Source organism: Ips typographus, linkage group LG2 (assembly GCF_016097725.1).
Source record: "Ips typographus isolate SLU linkage group LG2, UJ_Ityp_2.0, whole genome shotgun sequence".
Lineage (NCBI taxonomy): Eukaryota > Metazoa > Arthropoda > Insecta > Coleoptera > Curculionidae > Ips > Ips typographus.
In genome coordinates this window covers 3,300,232-3,322,927 of record NC_138423.1, presented here as the reverse complement: position 1 = coordinate 3,322,927, position 22,696 = coordinate 3,300,232, and the positions used below count along the sequence as shown (strand labels likewise).

General features: G+C 34.8%; 2 protein-coding genes across 2 annotated transcripts in view; one reads left to right on the top strand and one right to left on the bottom strand.

Annotated features, from left to right (window-relative positions):
* Positions 1 to 63: 63 nt before the first annotated feature.
* The window catches only part of LOC145724456 (1,5-anhydro-D-fructose reductase), a 44,751-nt gene continuing 22,118 nt past the window's right edge, over positions 64 to 22,696 (top strand). The window contains exons 1-2 of the mRNA XM_081972746.1: positions 64 to 84; positions 2,794 to 2,844. Coding sequence (XP_081828872.1) covers positions 79 to 84; positions 2,794 to 2,844 — 57 coding nt within the window. The 5' untranslated portion in view covers positions 64 to 78. The remainder of the gene's footprint in view (positions 85 to 2,793; positions 2,845 to 22,696) is intronic.
* Positions 2,753 to 11,850, bottom strand: LOC145724459 (uncharacterized). Its single transcript, XM_081972750.1, has 2 exons — positions 11,335 to 11,850; positions 2,753 to 3,368 (listed from the first exon to the last, which is right to left on the bottom strand). Exons 1-2 carry the CDS (start codon positions 11,531 to 11,533, stop codon positions 2,893 to 2,895), a joined length of 675 nt encoding a protein of 224 aa, XP_081828876.1. The 5' UTR covers positions 11,534 to 11,850; the 3' UTR covers positions 2,753 to 2,892.

Below are 22,696 nucleotides of genomic sequence, written 5' to 3'. Positions count from 1 at the left end.
GACTGTATTTTGGTTTAAATGTTTACAGGTGCTGTGTGCTGAGTTGCCTTAGAAAATGTAATGAAATGATCAACTTCAATGACGGTAAGTGCAAAAGTAATTTAATTTTTAGCACATTGTGCTACAACAGCAGATAGATAGAACCCCCAATTATTTTAAGAAAGTTTATAAGAACATTGAACATCCAACCAATGAAAGTCAACTCAAAGTTTCAGTTCACGTGTTGGTTTACGGAGGAAGGAAAGATTCAGAGATGGGCCATTAGGGTTACCATTTGCTCCTTGTATTGTAGGGTTTAGTACAATAGAGCGGTGATATTGTGAATCATTGTGTTTTTTCAGGTTATTGGATAGGAAATTTAATGAGGATTCCAAAAATGTGCTTAAAACAGTCATTTTCTCACTCTAAGTGAGTTTTACAGGCGATTTCGTTCCTGGCTGTTCTTTCAAACTGTGTTTCTGGCAGTTCAAATTTTGACACCGTTTTTCTCTCTGACTGTTCCAAGTTTTGTATTGTTTTTCACGTTATTGAACAGGAAATTTAATGAGGATTCTAAAAATGTGCTTTGAAAAGTCATTTTCTCACTCCAAGTGGGGTTTACAAGCGATTTTGTACCTGACTGTCTATTTAAACTGTGTTTCTGGCAGTTCAAACTGACACTGCTGTTCTCACTGACTACCGAATTTTATAGTGTTTTTTGTGTTATTGGATAGGAAATTTAATGAGGATTCCAAAAATATGCTTAAAACAGTGATTTTCTCATTCTAAGTGAGTTTTACAGGCAATTTTGTTCCTGACTGTCCTTTCAAACTGTCTTTCTGGTAGTACAAACCATACTGCTTTTCTCCCTGACTGTACCAAATTTTGTAGTGTTTCCAGTTATTGGATAGGAAATTTAATGAATATTCCCAAAATGTGGTTAAAACTGTCGTTTTCTCACTTCAAGTGGGTTTTACCAGCGATTTTGTCCTTGACTGTCCTTTCAAACTGTGTTTCTGACAGTTCAAATTTTGACAGCGTTTTTCTTCCTGACTGTTCCAAATTGTGTAAGTTGTTTTAGGTTATTGGATAGGAAATTTAATGAGGATTCCAAAAATGTGCTTAAAACTGTCATTTTCCCATTACAAGTGGGTTTTATATGCTATTTTGTTCTTGCCTGTCATTTCAAACTGTGTTTCTGCCAGTTCAAACATTGATATTGCTTTTCTCCCTAACTGTACCAAATTTAGCCGGGGTTTTTTTAGGTTATTAGATAGGAAATTTTATGGGGATTCCAAAAATGTGCTTAAAACAGTCATTTTCTCATTCTAAGTGAGTTTTACAGGCAATTTTGTTCCTGACTGTCCTTTCAAACTGTCTTTCTGGTAGTACAAACCATACCGCTTTTCTCCCTGACTGTACCAAATTTTGTAGTGTTTCCAGTTATTGGATAGGAAATTTAATGAATATTCCCAAAATGTGGTTAAAACTGTCGTTTTCTCACTTCAAGTGGGTTTTACCAGCGATTTTGTCCTTGACTGTCCTTTCAAACTGTGTTTCTGACAGTTCAAATTTTGACAGCGTTTTTCTTCCTGACTGTTCCAAATTGTGTAAGTTGTTTTAGGTTATTGGATAGGAAATTTAATGAGGATTCCAAAAATGTGCTTAAAACAGTCATTTTCTCACTACAAGTGAGTTTTACAGGCGATTTCGTTCCTGGCTGTTCTTTCAAACTGTGTTTCTGGCACTTCAAACTTTGACACCGTTTTTCTCCCTTACTGTTCCAAATTTTGTAAGTTGTTTTAGGTTATTGGATAGGAAATTTAATGAGGATTCGAAAAATGTGCTTAAAACAGTCATTTTCTCACTCTAAGTGAGTTTTACAGGCGATTTCGTTCCTGGCTGTTCTTTCAAACTGTGTTTCTGGCAGTTAAAATTTTGACACCGTTTTTCTCCCTGACTGTTCCAAGTTTTGTATTGTTTTTCACGTTATTGAACAGGAAATTTAATGAGGATTCTAAAAATGTGCTTTGAAAAGTCATTTTCTCACTCCAAGTGGGGTTTACAAGCGATTTTGTACCTGACTGTCTATTTAAACTGTGTTTCTGGCAGTTCAAACTGACACCGCTGTTCTCACTGACTACCGAATTTTATAGTGTTTTTTGTGTTATTGGATAGGAAATTTAATGAGGATTCCAAAAATATGCTTAAAACAGTCATTTTCTCATTCTAAGTGAGTTTTACAGGCAATTTTGTTCCTGACTGTCCTTTCAAACTGTCTTTCTGGTAGTACAAACCATACCGCTTTTCTCCCTGACTGTACCAAATTTTGTAGTGTTTCCAGTTATTGGATAGGAAATTTAATGAATATTCCCAAAATGTGGTTAAAACTGTCGTTTTCTCACTTCAAGTGGGTTTTACCAGCGATTTTGTCCTTGACTGTCCTTTCAAACTGTGTTTCTGACAGTTCAAATTTTGACAGCGTTTTTCTTCCTGACTGTTCCAAATTGTGTAAGTTGTTTTAGGTTATTGGATAGGAAATTTAATGAGGATTCCAAAAATGTGCTTAAAACAGTCATTTTCTCACTACAAGTGAGTTTTACAGGCGATTTTGTACCTGACTGTCTTTTCAAACCGTGTTACTGGCAGTTCAAACTTTGACACCGTTTTTCTCTCTTGCTGTTCCAAATTTTGCAGTGTTTTTTCAGGTTATTTAACAGGAAATTTAATTTCATTTTGCCTTCGTAAAGGTTACCAAATTGAAAATAAAAGTGTTCTTAAAACTTTGACTGTATTTGGTTTAAATGTTTACAGGTGCTGTGTGCTGAGTTAGAAAATATAATGAAAAGATCAACTTCAATGACGGTAAGTGCAAATTCTAATTTTAACACTCTTTCTACTGTTAAAAAAACTTCAGGAATACGGTTCTCCTTCTGTATTGTCACTATTAACAAAATGTACATAAGGAAACAAAAGTGGCACTGCATTTGACATAAGATATGCATTAACTTGAGGAACTTTGCTTAAATTATTGCTACTACTACTACTAAAATCTAACTGTGAATAATCCTTATTTCTCGACACTTTGTTATCCTCATCAGCTGGTCCACTTCCAAGCCGATTTTCTTCACAACTTCTTCCTTCTTCTTTTGGTTTTGTTAGGTCAACATTGCTCTTTTCCCGTCGTTCTCGAGCTCGCCGGTTCTGGAACCATATTTTCACTCGGATATCAGCAAGCTGCAACTTTTTCGATAATGCGTTTACTTCTTCTGTGCTTAGATAGGGCGTTTCCTTAAACTTTTGCTCCATAACTGATAACTGGAAACTGGTGAAAGGAATTCGGGGATGACGGCCTAGTTGTCGTTTTTGGATTTCTTTTCTGGGTAGCCCTGAAAAAGGATAAGTATTTTTAGGACATTGTGCTACAACAGCAGATAGATAGAACACAATGCTACTGAAATTGAACCCCCATTGAGGATGGAAAGATTCAGAGGTAGGCCATTAGGGTTACCATTTGCTACTTGTATTGTAGGGTTTAGTACAATAGAGCAGTGATATTGTGAATGATTGCGCAGCCGGACAATGAGCAGTACAATTGACTTTCTTTTATAATTAACAGACTGTTCATCCAGAATATTTGTTCAATTCTTTGTTAGACAGGATATGGCAAATTAGGTTTATTCGTTGTCACAATAACGTTTACAATGTTTTATCAGCCCGTGTGTTCCAGGTATTAGATTGTTTTTAGTTATTATTTATTTAGCGTATGGCTTATTTACATCACAAATGTTAGCATAACAAAAATCTTCCTTCTTCAGGTGCCGTCTCCGTTTCGAAGGTTGGCAATCATCAGGGCGATTCTTATTTTTGGAGACCGCAGCTCTAAATAGTTCGTTGTTATTGCAACCAAACCATTCTCTAAGGTTCTTCAGCCATGAATTACGTCTTCTCTCCACAGATCTCTTTCATTCGATTTTTCCTTGCATAATACGTTGCAATATTCGATACTTTTCCCCCCTCATGACATGTCCCATATATTGCAATTTTCTGGCCTTAATTGTCGTAATAACTTCTTTCTCCTTATTCATACGTCTCATCACTTCCACGTTGGTTATTCTGTCTACCCATGAAATCTTCAGTATTCTTCGGTATACCCACATCTCAAACGCTTCCAGTCTCCTCATTTCGGTTACCTTCAGCGTCCAGGCTTCCATCCCTTAATACAGTACGGACAGCACATAGCATCTCATTAGTCGTATTTTCAGTTCCAGGTTTAGATCCCGACAGCAGAAAAGCCTTTTCATTTTTATAAATGTGCTTCTGGCCTGTTCGATTCTGATTCGTATTTCTTGTGAGCTGTCGTTGTTTTCATTAATGGTCGTGCCTAGGTATTTGTATTCTCTTACTCTCTCAATAGGTTGATTGTTTACGTATATCCTATGAATGTCCTGAGTTCTTTTTGTCATCAACATATATTTTGTTTTGTTTATGTTCAGTGATAGTCTGATTCTATTAATTAGCGTCTGCAGATCTTCGTATGTTCCAGCCAGAATAACTGTATCGTCAGCATACCTCAGATTATTTATTGTCATGCCGTTGATCTTAATGCCTATGTTCAGATCATCAAGTGCCCTATTTATTATGTCCTCCGAGTACAGGTTAAAGAGGATTGGTGATAGTATACACCCTTAACGAACACCTCTCTGTATTTCTATTTCTTCTGATGTCATGTCTTCTATTCGTACTACTGCTTTTTGACCATAGTATAAGTTTGATATTATTCTTATGTCTCTGAGGTCTATTCTTCTCTTTATTAATGTTTCTATGAGCAAGTCATGCCTCACTTTATCGAAAGCTTTATTGTAGTCCATAAAGCATGTATATATGTCTTGATTTTTATCTAGGCATCTTTGTGACAGGACATTGAGTGAAACTAGCGCTTTCCTTGTTCCTAGGCCTTTACGGAATCCAAATTGTGTATCGCCGATGTCTATGTCTATTTTCCTGAATACTCTACCATGGACTACCTTCAGCAGGACTTTCAATATGTGAGCCATCAAGCTAATGGTACGGTAGTCAGAGCACTGCTTGGCATTTTTCTTTTTTGGAAGAGTTATAAAAGTTGATAGCAACCATTTGGTATTATTCCTGTTCTATATATGGTATTGATTAATTCTACCAAAATATGAATCCGGTCTTCCTCTATCAAGAATCTCCACTGACAGTTGTCTGGACCTGCAGCTTTTCCGTTCTTTAGCATCTCCAGTGCATATGTCACTTCATCCTTAATTATGTCCGGGCCTTCTATATTATCAAGATTGGTTTGTCGTCTTTCATCTTCGAATAGTTGTGTCTTTCCATATTTCTAGTTTTTGTACTGTTTCTGTGACTATTTTTCCGTTGTTGTTGTATAATATATTGAGTTGCTTTTGTTTATTGGTGCCGGCGAGTTCTTTGATCTTTTTGTGTATGTTGAAGCTATCATGTTTGGCTTGTAATTTCTCAATTTCCTGGCATTTTTGTTTATAGTAGTCTTCTTTTGCTTTCCTGATTTTTGAGCGGAGTATTCGTTGTGTTTCTTTATATCGTTGTTCATTTTTTCCTTTATAGCTTCTCCTCTTATCCATGAGATCAAGGATTTCGCCAGTTATCCATTCTTTCCTTCCTGCGGGCTTCTCTTTCTTTAACATGTCTATTGAGGGTTCCAATACGGCTGATTTAATTCCGCACCATTTTTCATTTATGTTTCTGCAGTTCCGGTATTCTTCCTTACTTTCGAGTGTTTCCAGATTTTTGTTTGTGTGTGTCCCACATTTGGTTCTAATTCTATTTAGGGTTAACCATGTTTTGCGGGGTAGGTAGAATCCATGAGGTTTGCTGGATATGCAAGGCATGTTGTGGTAGGCCAGTGGAGCATTGACGTCCTATTCTTCTCGGCAGCGGGCGGTTATGTCAAAACCGCCATCATGCAAAGACAGCATTGCAGTTCTGACAGGCAACCCCCTGCCTGGAGCGGAGTCGGTTTCTCGGGATCGGTAGTTTCTTATTTTTTAGTTATTACAGTTGTTCAATAGGTTTTTATCATTATAATTTTGAAACTTTGTCTTCTTCTTAGAGTGACTAGCGGTACCCAGCAGCGCGGAATAGCTGAGTGGTTGATTGTTCCTCAAGCTGCCTATTCTTTGCCTTGGAGAATCTTCTGCAAAAGGACATATCAGCTCTCATTACGCATTGCATGTTCCAGATATTGTACTGTTTGATTCTTAACTGCATTCAGGACTTCTTTTTCCTTTCCCTTTCTTCTCAGCACTTCCGTATTGGTTATTCTCTCTGTACAAGGTATTCGTTGGATTTTTCGGTACCTACAGTCCGGAGGCTTGCGTAAACAAAGGGATCGATATCACGTAGCATTGTAATAGACGAATTTTCGTTGACAGCTGTAACTGTAAGTATATTTTTCATCCTGACAAATGCTGTTCTGGCTTTTTCAATACTCGTTCTGATTTCGACAGAATGATCCCAATTTATGTTGGCATCCAAGTATATGTATTTGTTGACTTTTTCTACTGATATTTACTGTTTTGTTGGTGTTTATTCCCAGACAATATTGTCGACTGTATGATGTAACAATGTCCATTAAGAGTTGTAAGTAAGCTAGGATGTTTGCAAAACTAACGGTATCATCTGCATACCTTATGTTATTCAATCGTTCTCCATTTAGTAGAATTTGCAATTTCAATACCTTGCAGGGAGTACAGAAAATTACAGGAAATATTCTACCTTGACACAAGCCATCTGATTTTGAGGTCCTTTCCATCCAGGCCAGCTTTTTGCAAAACTTCCATCATTTGCGTGTGTCGCACTTGATCAAACGCCTTCCTATAATGAACGAAACATGCGTATCCATCGCAGTTGACGTCCCTGCATCGCTGAAACAGCACCTGGATCGAAATAGAGACTCTCTAGTACCTGCAGCACTTCTAAAGCCAAATTGGGTCTCAGATATCTGTTCTTCATTTAGTTTAAATATTCTATTGTGAATTATCTTCAGGAATGTCTTTAATAGATGAATCATCAAGCTTTTTGGGGAGGGTAACAAATTTAGATTTGAGCCACTCCGTGGGTATGACGCCCTTATCATGGATGGGTATTATTTATTCATAAACTTACTGGGAGTGATTTTTATAATGTCGAATTCAAAGAGGTTGGTAATAAAGAGACTGGAGAACACCATATACAACCACAAGTAATTTTCGCGTTATGTAAAACAGAAAATCAGCAGGGTCTCGGAAATTAAGAAAAGGGTCCACCATCAGATATTGTAAACTGTTTTCTTGATTACTTGTCTAGGTTTAAAATTAAAAATAACACCTTAAAAATTCAAATAAAATATGAATTTTTAAAAAAATATTTATAAACTTATGTAAGGGTATAGTAATCTGATTTAATTGAACCGATGTTCTATATGTTCTCCCTTCTGGGCTGTCAAAATTCAAACTTTACAACAAACAACTCAGTTTTAACAGTAAAATAGCTCAGTTATTCGACGTTTTAGGTAAAAACACTATACAGGGTGGTCAAAAGAGAATTTCAAGGGCTACAAATTGGTATATTGAACCGCCCGATAATTGTCAAAATAACCGAGTTATTGACCATACAATGGAGTAATTTACAGGGTGATTCATTGAATTTTTAACATCCTTGTAACTTGTTTTCATTTTATAAAAAAAAATACCAAATATGAATCTTATAGATATTTTCGTCTACTTTATTCCTAGATAATCCATCAGTATACAGGTTGTCCCAAATTTGAGCAACAAACCAAACTTATAATTTTTTATTGGATTTTTGGAACGTACGTCAAATTCTAGGCCTACTGGATGTAAAATGTTTGTATCCATATTCAATTGTTTTTGCTCCTATAGCCTTACTTTGACCACTCTCCTCTAAAGCAGAAATTCCCGATTTGAGCAAAATTTTGGTGCACTTTTCCAGGAAATCGTCCATAACTCGCTTATTTGAAACACCCTGTATAAAACCGCCGTATAACAAAAGAAAGCTAATAAACGGGGCTATCACGTGACGTTGAGCGGGCACGGCTAAGTTGCACCGTTTAGAGGCTAGAGGGCGTCAAAGTTGACTCTCGTTTTTTGCAGTTTTTGCTCAATATCTCAGGAACGTTTCTGGTTAGAGGTCTAAAGTTTTTACCTTCTATACACTTTTTTGATACCATGCACCGTTTGACTTTAAAAAAAAAATAAAAACTGGAATTTTCAAGAATTTTCAAGGGTGATGGATGATACCTTTTGATTTTTTTAAGAATATTTTTTATTTTCAGAATTAACCTCAACTGCTTAAATACCTTCAGGTTAATAGTACAAAATTGACGTAAACTGTCATTTGTCAAAATGTCATTTTGCAAGGACGCCACGCCCTAAAGTGTCAAAATTGACATATTTTTAAGGTCATCTCCGAAACGGTGCCAGTTAGAGCAAAATGGACGTCAGATTTGTGTTCCCCAGGTTCAAATTAGTTAAAAAAATCACTTTGATTAAGGAAAATCCAAAATAGTCGCCGTTAGTATAGTAGGCCCAAAAACTTCCTAATTTAGATTAAAATTCCGTGCACTTTTCCAGAAAATCGTCCATAACTCGCTTATTCGAAACACTCTGTATAAAACCACCGTATAACAAAAGAAAGCTAATGACGGGGATATCACGTGACGTTGAGCGTGCACGGTTAAGTCGCCCTGTTTAGACGCTAGAGGGCGTCAAAGTTGACTCTTGATTGATTCTTGAAAAATTAAAAACTAGAACTGATTTTTTTCAGAAAAAATACTTAAAATGAATTATTTTTGAATTTTCAGACTTTCCAATTTTTCCGGAAATTTTACATCCCTGATTTGATCCACCCATTTTAAGGACACCCTGTATATAAGAAACCACTTGTTTCACTCAGGTGAAGTTTCTAACAAACACAAATGGCATTTTTGAAACAATTTATGATTCCTGTGAATGCAATAAATGGCGCCAAACTTTCTAAGTGACATACATGTGTCTATCTCATTTTAAATTATTGTTACAAAAAGAGATAGTCTTTGTTAAAACACTTTGGTAAGAGGTTTTCTAGCGCTCTTCAAAATTTGTCGGTATATTCATGAAACACCCTGTATAGTTCTTTTATCCGTTAAAATAAAGCCAAATTTGTATGTTTCTCTTATACCTACTAGTAACGGTATTTGAGATATTTTATATCAGAGTTCAAAAATGATCTTAAATACAGGATGGCCCATAAGCAAAAAATCTTTGGTGGGTCATTTTATGGCTCTTTTGGAAACTCGATTCAGTAATTGAGTCATTTTTATTAAGTTGAGTTAGCTAACATCAATGGATTTTAAATGACAAGTAAAGCACTGATAGGTTAGTGTAGTAGAGTAATTTAGTGCAAAAAGTTGAACTATTTATTATACAGGGTGGTCCAGTTTTAAATGTCAATAATTCACCAATCCATAGCCAATTAAAAAATAAGTTGACATTCATTATGTCATTTTCCTGAAAAGTGCTTCCTAAGGAAAATACAGTCCTTCAAATTTCTGTTTAAAAAATCGTTTTTTTTTGTCATAACTGTCAGACCGTTGCAGCAATATTGATCAAATTTGGAACAAGCACTTTATTACACGTTATTACGGTCAAAGACCCAAAACTAACCCAACCCAACTTAAAAATTGTCTTGGAAACGGAAAATTCACTTAAGAAGTTTTATTATTGTAGTCAGTTTTCATAGTTTCCAGACAAACTGAAAGACTTATTGACTTTTCATGCAAATCGAGAGACTTTAATACTGAAAATTGACGTGTAGACATAAAAACTAAGTACTTTTTCAAGAATTTGTTACTACAAATTCATACATTTAAACCTTAAAAATTGACTTGAACCCCAAAATGTGACTGAACTAATGAAAAGTGACATCAGAAGCTTAAAATTTGCATTTGAAGAAAGTTTTCATAATTTGAAGACAAATTTCAATATTTTAGTCTTGAAAATAGTCTTAGATGCGGGACATTAACATTAGATTCATGAAAATTGTCCTGAAAACGAACTTTTCGTGCTTTTTACTTTGCTTTTCATTTTCTTCGAATTCTGGACTATTTTTAGTGCTTCAAAACTGCTTTCAGTTTGGAAAATCGAGTTTCAAGACTACCTTCACCAAGTTATTGACATAGCAAACTTAAAAAACAATTTTTACATTCTTCATAGACTTAAAATGGCATTCCAAGCTTTGTCACTATTAAATCGACTTCTAGACACCTCAGTGCTAAAAATTCGGGTATTTCTTAATAAACTAGACTGTTTTTAGTGTTTTAAGGCTGTTTTCAGTGCCTCAAATCGAGTTTCAAGACTATCTTTACAAAGTTTTTGACTTATCAGGCCTAAAAGCCAGTGTGTCCACTGACCATAGTCTTGAAAATGTTATTTCAAGCTTCTTCACTATTAAATTGACTTCTACACTCATAGGTGCAATAAATTGTAGCATCTCTAAGAAATTCATACTGTTTTTAGTGCTTTTTAAGACTGAAAAATCGAGTTTAAGAGTATTTTCAAAAGTCAAGTTTCTTCAGTAATAAAACTAAAAAATGTTGGTATCAAATGCTACAATAATAGTCTTGAGAACTAATTTTTAGAAATAAAATAGTCCGAAAATTTAATTTACTTCTAGATGCAGAAGAGTTGTCCAGTTCAGAAAATTCAGTTGTACACCAATTAAAGTCTTGAAAATATACTTTTGGACTCTCTTTAGTCCTAGTAAAGTCAGTTCTAGCATTAAAAGTCAACTTTTATATTATTTTTAGTAGTAAAAAATGAGTTTCATGCACAATACAATCTTTGTCTTGATTTCCGGATTTTTTTTTGTTCTTGAATCCCAGTTTTAGACACTCAACCAGGATGGCAGTCTGAGGAAGCGAATCATAAGACCATTCCTAGTAGTAAAAAAGTTTTCAGACGATTCAGTACAAATTAGAACTTTCACAAGGTTTGGATGTTCAGTTTTAAACTATAAAACGATTTTTTAAATTGAAATTTGGAGGACTGCAGTATCTTCCTTAGGAAACGTTTTTCAGAAAAACGACACAATGCAAGTCAACTTATTTTTTGATTGGCTATCAAATGGTGAATTATTGACACTTAAAACTGGACCACCCTGTATAACAGAACTTTTAAAAAATAATGACAACAGAAAACCATTGTTTCAAAATCATAAAAATGATAAATTAGAATTAGTGAGAAATAAACACATTATTTGCAGTTTTCTATACTATTCACCGTGAAGCGTAAAAATAAGTAACAATTTACTCACTTGGTATTCTTGGAGGACAATACCTGGAACACTGCAACCACTGAAACTTTAAATTATCTACTTTATCACTATCCACATTCCTTTCATTGCTGTTTCCTGCTCTGTTCAGTATATGATCAATACTGAAATCAGAACGTTTGGAGCTGTTGGCATCATCATTTGACGTTGTCAAAGCAGTCATATTGTCTGACTGGGACATGGTAACCCTCAGAAAAAAAAATAATTGTAACTAAACTCAATCTAGTATCACTACCCTCTTTTATATTCGCCCCACCATTTCGGTGGTTTTAGTGAAGATCAGTATCTTTGTGCTCCAACGGATCAGTGTCTGGCCAATTAGACGGAAAATTGTTTTGCCCTATTATGTTTGTTTACCACTATGCGGACGCCTGTGGCGGATCTGGTTACCGCTTCTGAATTTTTAATCTCTTTTGTATCTATGTGTCTTAATGGATTCGTTTCAACAGGGTTGACAGATAATGGACCAATGAACTGATCTCGTTTAATTAGAATTAAAGTTTAGTCTGAGCTGTGACTGTTTTTAGTACTTGTCACACCCTGTAAATCTATAAGTGATGAATATTCCTTCAATAGAGGTCCAAGTAAGTTTTACTTTAGTTTAATGTGTAAATATTCAGGATCTTCAATACTTGACAGTATATTTTTCTTGGTTTTAAAACAAAGTGTTGTTTTTGGCAGAGTTGTTATAATTATTAACTTTTGACACACCCTGGTGTAGCAGATCAAAATTAACAAACTTAGTGAAAATGTTTCGAATCACCCTGTTGATAAATGTTTAATGGTACACCCCGTATATTTTTACACGGGTCACATGACTGTTTTTGACAGGTGTCAATTTAAATTTACAGTGTTGCTACCTGAAAACTTAAATTGTCACGATCCCGTGACACGCTTTTACAATTTTAGCTTTCTCAGCTGTTTAAATGTAATTTACAGTCGTTGCAAGGTTAAAGATGACATTTTCCGCGTTACATGATTAGTTTTGACAGGTGTCAATTTAACTTTACAGTGTTGCCAGCTGCAAATTTAAATTGTCACGACCAAAAGACGTGTTTTTACAATTTCAGATTTTCCAACTGTCTAAATGTAATTTACAGTTTTTTCAAGGTTAAAAGTGACATTTTCCGGGTCACATGACTTTTTTTGACAGGTGTCAATTTAAATTTACAGTGTTGCTACCTGAAAACTTAAATTGTTACAATCACGTGACACGTTTTTACAATTTTAGCTTTCTCAGCTGTTTAAATGTAATTTACAGATTTTTTATGGTTAAAGATGACATTTTCCGCGTTACATGATTAGTTTTGACAGGTGTCAATTTAACTTTACAGTGTTGCCAGCTGCAAATTTAAATTGTCACGACCAAAAGACGTGTTTTTACAATTTCAGATTTTCCAACTGTCTAAATGTAATTTACAGTCTTTTCAAGGTTAAAAATGACATTTTCTGAGTCACATCACTGTTTTTGATAGGTGTCAATTTAAATTTACAGTGTTGCTACCTGAAAACTTAAATTGTTACAATCACGTGATACGTTTTTACAGTTTTAGCTTTCTCAGCTGTTTAAATGTAATTTACAGTCGTTGCAAGGTTAAAGGTGACATTTTCCGGGTGACATGACTAGTTTTGACAGGTGTCAATTTAACTTTACAGTGTTGCCAGCTGCAAATTTAAATTGTTACGACCGAAAGACGTGTTTTTACAATTTCAGCTTTTCCAACTGTCTAAATGTAATTTACAGTTTTTTCAAGGTTAAAGATGACATTTTCCGGGTTACATGACTAGTTTTGACAGGTGTCAATTTAACTTTACAGTGTTGCTACCTGAAAACTTAAATTGTCACGACCAAAAGACGTGTTTTTACAATTTCAGCTTTTCCAATTGTTTAAGTGTAATCTACAGACTTTTCAAGGTTAAAAATTACATTTTCCGGGTCACATGACTGTTCTTCACAGGTGTCAATTTAAATTTACAGTGTTGCTACCTGAAAACTTAAATTGTTACAATCACGTGATACGTTTTTACAGTTTCAGCTTTCTCAGCTGTTTAAATGTAATTTACAGTCGTTGCAAAGTTAAAAATGACATTTTCCGGGTTACATGACTAGTTTTGACAGGTGTCAGTTTAACTTTACAGAGTTGCCAGCTGCAAATTTAAATTGTCACGGCCAAAATACGTGTTTTTACAATTTCAGCTTTTCCAATTGTTTAAGTGTAATCTACAGACTTTTCAAGGTTAAAAATGACATTTTCCGGGTCACATGACTGTTCTTGACAGGTGTCAATTTAAATTTACAGTGTTGCTACCTGAAAACTTAAATTGTCACGATCCCGTGACACGCTTTTACAATTTTAGCTTTCTCAGCTGTTTAAATGTAATTTACAGTCGTTGCCAGGGTAAAGATGACATTTTCCGGGTTACATGACTAGTTTTGACAGGTGTCAATTTAACTTTACAGTGTTGCCAGCTGCAAATTTAAATTGTCACTACCAAAAGACGTGTTTTTACAATTTCAGCTTTTCCAACTGTCTAAATGTAATTTACAGTTTTTTCAAGGTTAAATATGACATTTTCCGGGTCACATGACTGTTTTTTGACAGGTGTCAATTTAAATTTACAGTGTTGCTACCTGAAAACTTAAATTGTCACGATCCCGTGACATGCTTTTACAATTTTAGCTTTCTCAGCTGTTTAAATGTAATTTACAGTCGTTGCAAGGTTAAAGATGACATTTTTCCGGGTTACATGACTAGTTTTGACAGGTGTCAATTTAACTTTACAGTGTTGCCAGCTGCAAATTTAAATTGTTACGACCGAAAGACGTGTTTTTACAATTTCAGCTTTTCCAACTGTCTAAATGTAATTTACAGTTTTTTCAAGGTTAAAGATGACATTTTCCGGGTTACATGACTAGTTTTGACAGGTGTCAATTTAACTTTACAGTGTTGCTACCTGAAAACTTAAATTGTCACGACCAAAAGACGTGTTTTTACAATTTCAGCTTTTCCAATTGTTTAAGTGTAATCTACAGACTTTTCAAGGTTAAAAATTACATTTTCCGGGTCACATGACTGTTCTTCACAGGTGTCAATTTAAATTTACAGTGTTGCTACCTGAAAACTTAAATTGTTACAATCACGTGATACGTTTTTACAGTTTCAGCTTTCTCAGCTGTTTAAATGTAATTTACAGTCGTTGCAAAGTTAAAAATGACATTTTCCGGGTTACATGACTAGTTTTGACAGGTGTCAGTTTAACTTTACAGAGTTGCCAGCTGCAAATTTAAATTGTCACGGCCAAAATACGTGTTTTTACAATTTCAGCTTTTCCAATTGTTTAAGTGTAATCTACAGACTTTTCAAGGTTAAAAATGACATTTTCCGGGTCACATGACTGTTCTTGACAGGTGTCAATTTAAATTTACAGTGTTGCTACCTGAAAACTTAAATTGTCACGATCCCGTGACACGCTTTTACAATTTTAGCTTTCTCAGCTGTTTAAATGTAATTTACAGTCGTTGCCAGGGTAAAGATGACATTTTCCGGGTTACATGACTAGTTTTGACAGGTGTCAATTTAACTTTACAGTGTTGCCAGCTGCAAATTTAAATTGTCACTACCAAAAGACGTGTTTTTACAATTTCAGCTTTTCCAACTGTCTAAATGTAATTTACAGTTTTTTCAAGGTTAAATATGACATTTTCCGGGTCACATGACTGTTTTTGACAGGTGTCAATTTAAATTTACAGTGTTGCTACCTGAAAACTTAAATTGTCACGATCCCGTGACATGCTTTTACAATTTTAGCTTTCTCAGCTGTTTAAATGTAATTTACAGTCGTTGCAAGGTTAAAGATGACATTTTTCCGGGTTACATGACTAGTTTTGACAGGTGTCAATTTAACTGGCTAAAAATGACATTTTCCGGGTCACATGACTGTTCTTGACAGGTGTCAATTAAAATTTACAGAGTTGCTACCTGAAAACTTAAATTGTTACATTCACGTGACACGTTTTTACAGTTTTAACTTTATCAGCTGTTTAAATGTAGTTTACAGACTTTTCAAGGTTAAAAATTACATTTTTCTGGTCACATGACTGTTGTTGACAGGTGTCAATTTAACTATACAGTGTTGCCAGCTGCGAATTCAAATTGTCACAATCACATGAGAGGTGATTTTATAATTTCAGCTTTTCCAACTGTTTAAATGTAATTTACAGACTTTTCAAGGTAAAAAATTGCATTTTCCGGGTCACATGACTGTTGTTGACAGGTGTCAATTTAGCTTTACAGTGTTGCCAGCTGAAAATGTAATTTGTCACGACCAAAAGACGTGTTTTTACAATTTCAGCTTTTCCGATTGTTTAAGTGTAATTTACAGTCTTTTCAAGGTTAAAAATTACATTTTCCTGGTTACATGACTAGTTTTGACAGGTGTCAATTTAAATTTACAGTGTTGCTACCTGAAAACTTAAATTGTCACGATCCCGTGACACTCTTTTACAATTTTAGCTTTCTCAGCTGTTTAAATGTAATTTACAGTCGTTGTAAGGTTAAAGATGACATTTTCCGGGTTACATGACTAGTTTTGACAGGTGTCAATTTAACTGGCTAAAAATGACATTTTCCGGGTCACATGACTGTTCTTGACAGGTGTCAATTAAAATTTACAGAGTTGCTACCTGAAAACTTAAATTGTTACATTCACGTGACACGTTTTTACAGTTTTAACTTTATCAGCTGTTTAAATGTAGTTTACAGACTTTTCAAGGTTAAAAATTACATTTCTCTGGTCACATGACTGTTGTTGACAGGTGTCAATTTAACTATACAGTGTTGCCAGCTGCGAATTCAAATTGTCACAATCACATGAGAGGTGCTTTTATAATTTCAGCTTTTCCAACTGTCTAAATGTAATTTACAGACTTTTCAAGGTAAAAAATTACATTTTCCGGGTCATATGACTGTTGTTGACAGGTGTCAATTTAACTTTACAGTGTTGCCAGCTGAAAATGTAAATTGTCACAAACACGTGACACGCTTTTACAATTTTAGCTTTCTCAGCTGTTTAAATGTAATTTACCGATTTTTTATGGTTAAAGATGACATTTTCTTGGTCACGTGACTGTTGTTGACAGGTGTTAATTTTTAACTTTAAAGTGTTGCCAGCTGCGAATTTAAATTGTCACGATCATGTGACGTGTGCTTTTACAATTTCAGCTTTCCCAACTGTCTAAATGTAATTTACAGACTTTTTAAGGTTAAAGTTGATATTTTTCATCATCAAGGGACCGAACGTCACAATGACGTAATTTGACAGTTGGTTATTATATTGTTTTGTTCTTCATCGTGACGTCAAATTTGCCTTCCACACAGGATGAAGCAGCAACTCGAATACTGATGACGTCTAGCCTCTTTGACTATTCATGACATTTCTGATTTTCAAAAATAAATGTCAACTTAAATTTTTAGAATCAGAATAGAAAGATCTGTCAACCCTTTACAGGAGGGAAAAGGGGAAAGAGGAGAAAATTTACAGGGTGTGTCATTTTCATATCTGTCATGATCTCTTATTTTATAAACTAAAATTTTTGGGTGATTTAGGAGAAGCTCCATAACTTTAGTATTAACAATTTTTACCTATCTGCAAACATAAATTCGCCACAAGTTGTCTGAATATACGGACTATCAACACTGTATACATCGTTGGTGCTCGGAATAAAATTAAAGATGCAACATTAACTAGAAATAAAATGAGTGCATCCCACCACACCTAATTCCTTAACAAAATAACAAACAACAACAATAATAGAAAACCCACTTAAAAGTCTCTCGAGATGTGAACGTACGATAAGCCTTGTCAAGATTCACAACCCGATAACACCCTTACTATCTTCATACCCCATTTAAAAGATTTCGGGGATGTTTCAATGTTTCCAAACAGGCTTATTGTACTGCATTGTGTTGATTCTTGATGACGGGCAGACCGCAGTCGAAACGGCTCCTCCAGTTTATTATACAATTTCAATGGGACTAGGTCGTGTTTTTTTTGTTGATTGGTTGATTTTATAATTTGTCTGTTGGTACAATATGCTGGTTAAATTGTATGTGTACAGGGTGATCTTTTGTTTTCTTGTAAACATTTTGGACAAGTCCCTGTAACTTGGTTATTATGAGAGTTTGGTGAAAATAGCTTTTATATTCTAGAACTGTCTAAGAATCTCCAAATGCCTCTTAGAAACTAACCTGGAGGCCTCCTATGCCACAACCTCCGTCTCCTAAACTTCAACTTCTAGTTTCTCTGAGTCTAGAATAATGCACTCAATACATTTTTAGTGTATGATTTGACGTATCCTGCTATTGTTTTACAAGGAAATCTTATTACTTTTGGTAACACCGCAGCTATGGCATGGGAGTTGCCTACCCAACCAATATTCTTAAATAAAACCAAATTTAGAGATGACAAAACCGAGACTACAACTGTAAAATTCAATTCAGTGTTTATTGATCACTTACCTGAAACAGGTGAAAAGTAACGCTAGTAAAAATTTGTAATTACTAATTGCCTGAACAACCAGATTACTCAGATTGTGACCACAACACTGATAGAACGTATTTAAACCCCTACAACAGAGACTATCAGTTAATGCAATATGATCCAAATACCTATTACAGAACTCAACCTCAAAGGTTTTGGAGTCATCTAAACAATCACAGGTAATGTCAATCACTAACTTGTACACTCAAATTAATTTTCAATGTAGTATAAGACGGATTCGAGGTAGCAAGAGATTCAAACGTACTGTAGCAGAGCATATACAGCGACGTAGCAGACGAGATGTTTTCAAGAAACTAGAAACTTTTTTGACTTCGTAAGTTTTAAAAATTCTTGTTTTTTTTGGTTTGCGTCTGTGATAATTGTTTCAAGAATGAAGAAAAACGGAAGAGAGTGCGTATTGAAAACGATCTGTTAAGTGCGCAAATTATCTTCCAAGAAAGGTAAATTCTGGCAGGAAATTCTCAAAGCGATTTTTAGGTAAGTATTTTAGTTAGGTGTCATAAAAAACCGAAAATAGTTTACATATCAGCCATCATAACTTTTGTCTGAGTAGTTACATAATAAAATAGTATTAATATAAATTAGTAATAATGGAAAGTAAAATTGGAAAAGTGAAATTCAGTGTGACAGGAAAATGTACCAATTTTACCGGTAAATTCCAATTTGACTGAAATTTGCCTGAAAGATATCATTTTCCTTTCATGGTTATCATTAAAATAATGTTCGGTCAATATTGGCAAAATAACATCTTGAAAGTTAAAGACTGTTTGATTTGTTATTTATTGTTTTAGAGATTTTGGTTTATTAATAATAAAATAAATGAAATAAAACTTTTCTGACAAAGTTAATTTTGTATCAAATGAGTAAAAATCTTATAAAATTTTCTAAAAAATAGCATTTTCAGGTTTTTCTTACTTTTCTTGATTATCATGTTTAAATTTTGACAAATAATATGTTTTTGAGATGACAAAAATGACGATTATTTACACGATTTGTAATTTACATTTACAAACTGACAATTGTCAAAACAAACAGTAATAAATCTCAGAAACTAAAGTGTGATTCTGGCAATAGGGACAGATATCACGTGCTTTTTGGAGGATAATTTAGTTAAGCAGTAACGTAACAAAATGTCAAAATAACTGTCGTCATAAATCTCAGAAACACGTTTTGTATCGAAAACTGCAAGAAAACTTTTCTAAACCCTGATTTTTGCAACTTTTGAGCACAGTTTCATAACTTGCTTGTCAAACCCACTTGGAGTGTGAAGATGACAGTTTTAAGCACATTTTTGGAATCCTCATTAAATTTCCTATCGAATAACGTAAAAAGAAGAAAAAAGACTACAAGATTTGATACAGTCAGTGAGAAAATCTGTATTAAAGTTTGAACTGTCAACAAACACAGTTTGAAATGACAGTCAAGAACAAAATAGCATTTAAAACCCACTTGTAATGGGAAAATGACCGTTTTAAGCACATTTTTGGAATCCTCATAAAATTTCCTATCCAATAGCCTAAAAAAAACCCGGATAAATTTGGTACAGTCAGGGAGAAAAGCAATATCAATGTTTGAACTGGCAGAAACACAGTTTGAAATGACAGTCAAGAACAAAATAGCATATAAAACCCACTTGTAATGGGAAAATGACAGTTTTAAGCACATTTTTGGAATCCTCATAAAATTTCCTATCTAATAACCTAAAAAAACCCCGGCTAAATTTGGTACAGTTAGGGAGAAAAGCAATATCAATGTTTGAACTGGCAGAAACACAGTTTAAAATGACAGTCAAGAACAAAATAGCATATAAAACCCACTTGTAATGGGAAAATGACAGTTTTAAGCACATTTTTGGAATCCTCATAAAATTTCCTATCCAATAACCTAAAAAAAACCCGGATAAATTTGGTACAGTCAGGGAGAAAAGCAATATCAATGTTTGAACTGGCAGAAACACAGTCTGAAATGACAGTCAAGAACAAAATAGCATATAAAACCCACTTGTAATGGGAAAATGACAGTTTTAAGCACATTTTTGGAATCCTCATAAAATTTCCTATCTAATAACCTAAAAAAAACCCCGGCTAAATTTGGTACAGTTAGGGAGAAAAGCAATATCAATGTTTGAACTGGCAGAAACACAGTTTGAAATGACAGTCAAGAACAAAATAGCATATAAAACCCACTTGTAATGGGAAAATGACAGTTCTAAGCACATTTTTGGAATCCTCATAAAATTTCCTATCCAATAATCAGAAAAAACACTACAAAATTTGGTATAGTCAGGGAGAAAGCGGTATCAAAATTTGATTTGCCAGAAACACAGTTTGAAAAGGCACTCAGGGCCAAAATTGCTTGTAAAACCCACAGAAGTAAAACAATTACAGTTTTAAGCACATTTTTGGAATCCTCATTAAATTTCATATCCAATAACCTAAAAAAACCCCGGCTAAATTTGGTACAGTCAGGGAGAAAAGCAATATCAATGTTTGAACTGGCACAAACACAGTTTGAAATGACAGTCAAGAACAAAATAGCATATAAAACCCACTTGTAATGGGAAAATGACAGTTTTAAGCACACCGACTATTGTCTGATGAAACTACTTTCTGTCCGCAGTCTTTTTGAGATCCACTGAGTCTCAATAATGTGTTTTATAATATTTAGCATACTTCCAACAAAAATTGACGTTTTCGGCTTTTTCGAACGTCTATTCAACAACAAAAAGAAAACACAAGGTCCTTCAGATACTTAGGGCAGAGACTACTTCATCAATTCTACCTGGCAGCGAAACACTACAATATGTCGATTGCGATAAACAAGACAAAATCACTAGTTGTAGCAAAAGAACCTAGAAGATGCAAACTAGCTGTTGACGAAATAGTAGAACAGGTAATGTCCTTTAGATACTTAGGGGTAGAAATAACTGTCCATCATGACAGGAGATCTGAGGTAAAGAATCAAATAGACAAGACCTCTAGAATAGCCGGATGTTTGAAAGACATTATATGAAAAAACCAGTTCCTAAAAATAGAAGTAAACACCAGAATATATAAATCATGCGTAAGGTCAATAATCACATATGCTGCAGAAATCACACCAGCAGAACCAAGAACATAACCCGAACGGCAGAGATGAGAACGCTCCGAAGTATCACGGGATACACGCTATGTGACAGAATACCCAACCAAGAAATAAGACGAATCTGCGACATAGAGGACATTGTAAGATTGACGAGACAGAGACGGCAAGAGTGGAACCAACACATCAACAGAATGGAAGAGAATAGATTGCTAAAATTGCGAAAGACGGAAAACCACACTCTAGAAGACCGCCAGGCAGACCACCAAAGAGGTGGAGGGATAGCTGGATGTCGACGTCGCAAGGAACTTCTTAAAGGTGGAAAAACAGGCTGAAAGCCTATTTCAAGAAGAAGACTTGACTCTTTCTGAATTACCTAATCGCCATTCTCATTCCCTTTCTGTCTCTCCCTAGATTAACACTTCTCATCTTTGCCACATAGGCTTTTCGTTTTCCTGACGAAGGCCAGAATACATCTCCACTCCAAAGAACGCAGTATCTCTCAAGAAAGCTTCAACGAAGGCGTGTCCTAAAATGACAGACTCTTAATAGTTGATATAATATTTCCTCCGCCGTTCCACATTGTGAACAAACACCAATTCCTTTGGTTAGGATGTGCCGAATTATGAGCTTCCTTTCTTCCATCCCTACTTAAATTCACATGTGCTGCATTTGCGTAAACCACAGCACAAAAAGTAAGTAGTTGGTGATTGGCTTGCTGGTTTTTTTTTTGACCAATCTCAAACAACCATTGTTCCTGCGATTTACGCAAATGCTGCACATGTAAACTTATTTCCAACCTAACTCTTCATTGTCATGTCCATTTTACTTCATATAATTTGTCGTTTATGTGTATTGGCACGAGCTTTTGAAATTTGTAACCTTATTCCAACTTAGTTTAGTTCCCTGTATATGTTAGTAGGGAACAAATTTACTGTTAAAACAGTACTTTTAGTTAATCAGATCGGCATTTAATTCTTTAATAAAATCAGTTGATGAAATCTGGCGGTATAACCAATCTCAACAAAAGTAACAACATAAGCACGAGCCTTTTTTTCAATAAGCGTAGACACGCCCAAAAGGCCCCTAGTCTTTTGTCGGTTTGCCTTTACATAACCCCCACCGGGTAATGTTACCAAACAAATGGTTTTAAATACCCTAAGCAAGGATCACTTTCAAATTAGGCCTATTATATCGATGGGCCGGCTTACGCAACTTAAATTGCGGAAGGGTATTAAAGACTTAACGATTACCGAGCGATGCTCTTTTGGATGCCGACTTCTTTTGATATTTGCCAGCATGAGAAAATGCTTATTTAACATAGTGTAACCTAAATGGTTATAGGAACGAATACCTGTGGGAGTAAATCGTGAGCCTGCAAGAATAATAGGAAAATGTGTATTAAATTTGATTAAATTGGTTTCTTATGTATCTAAATTGGAGTTTTTCGTTGTAGATACAGGATGAGTGGTGATACATTTGCTCTTATCCTTATTATGACAGTTGTCACGCGACTGTCTAATTAAATAGTGTACCAGTATCACGTGATTGCTGTCACAGACGTCAGAGTTTGCTCAACCAAAACATGAAGCTGCAAAGCACGTGACAACTGCCAGAAACGTCAAAACTGTTAAACTTTGTCTAGTTTGGGCATAAAGCTCTAAAAATCACAGTATGGATCCGTTTTCTTGAAGTATTCGAG

Bases quoted from the DNA above. Each gene is read 5' to 3' on its own strand.
- LOC145724459 (XM_081972750.1), bottom strand. From the start codon at position 11,533: ATGTCCCAGTCAGACAATATGACTGCTTTGACAACGTCAAATGATGAT. The intron at 3,369-11,334 runs GTGAGTAAATTG...ATCCTTTTTCAG, and splicing joins TTGTCCTCCAAGAATACCAA to GGCTACCCAGAAAAGAAATC.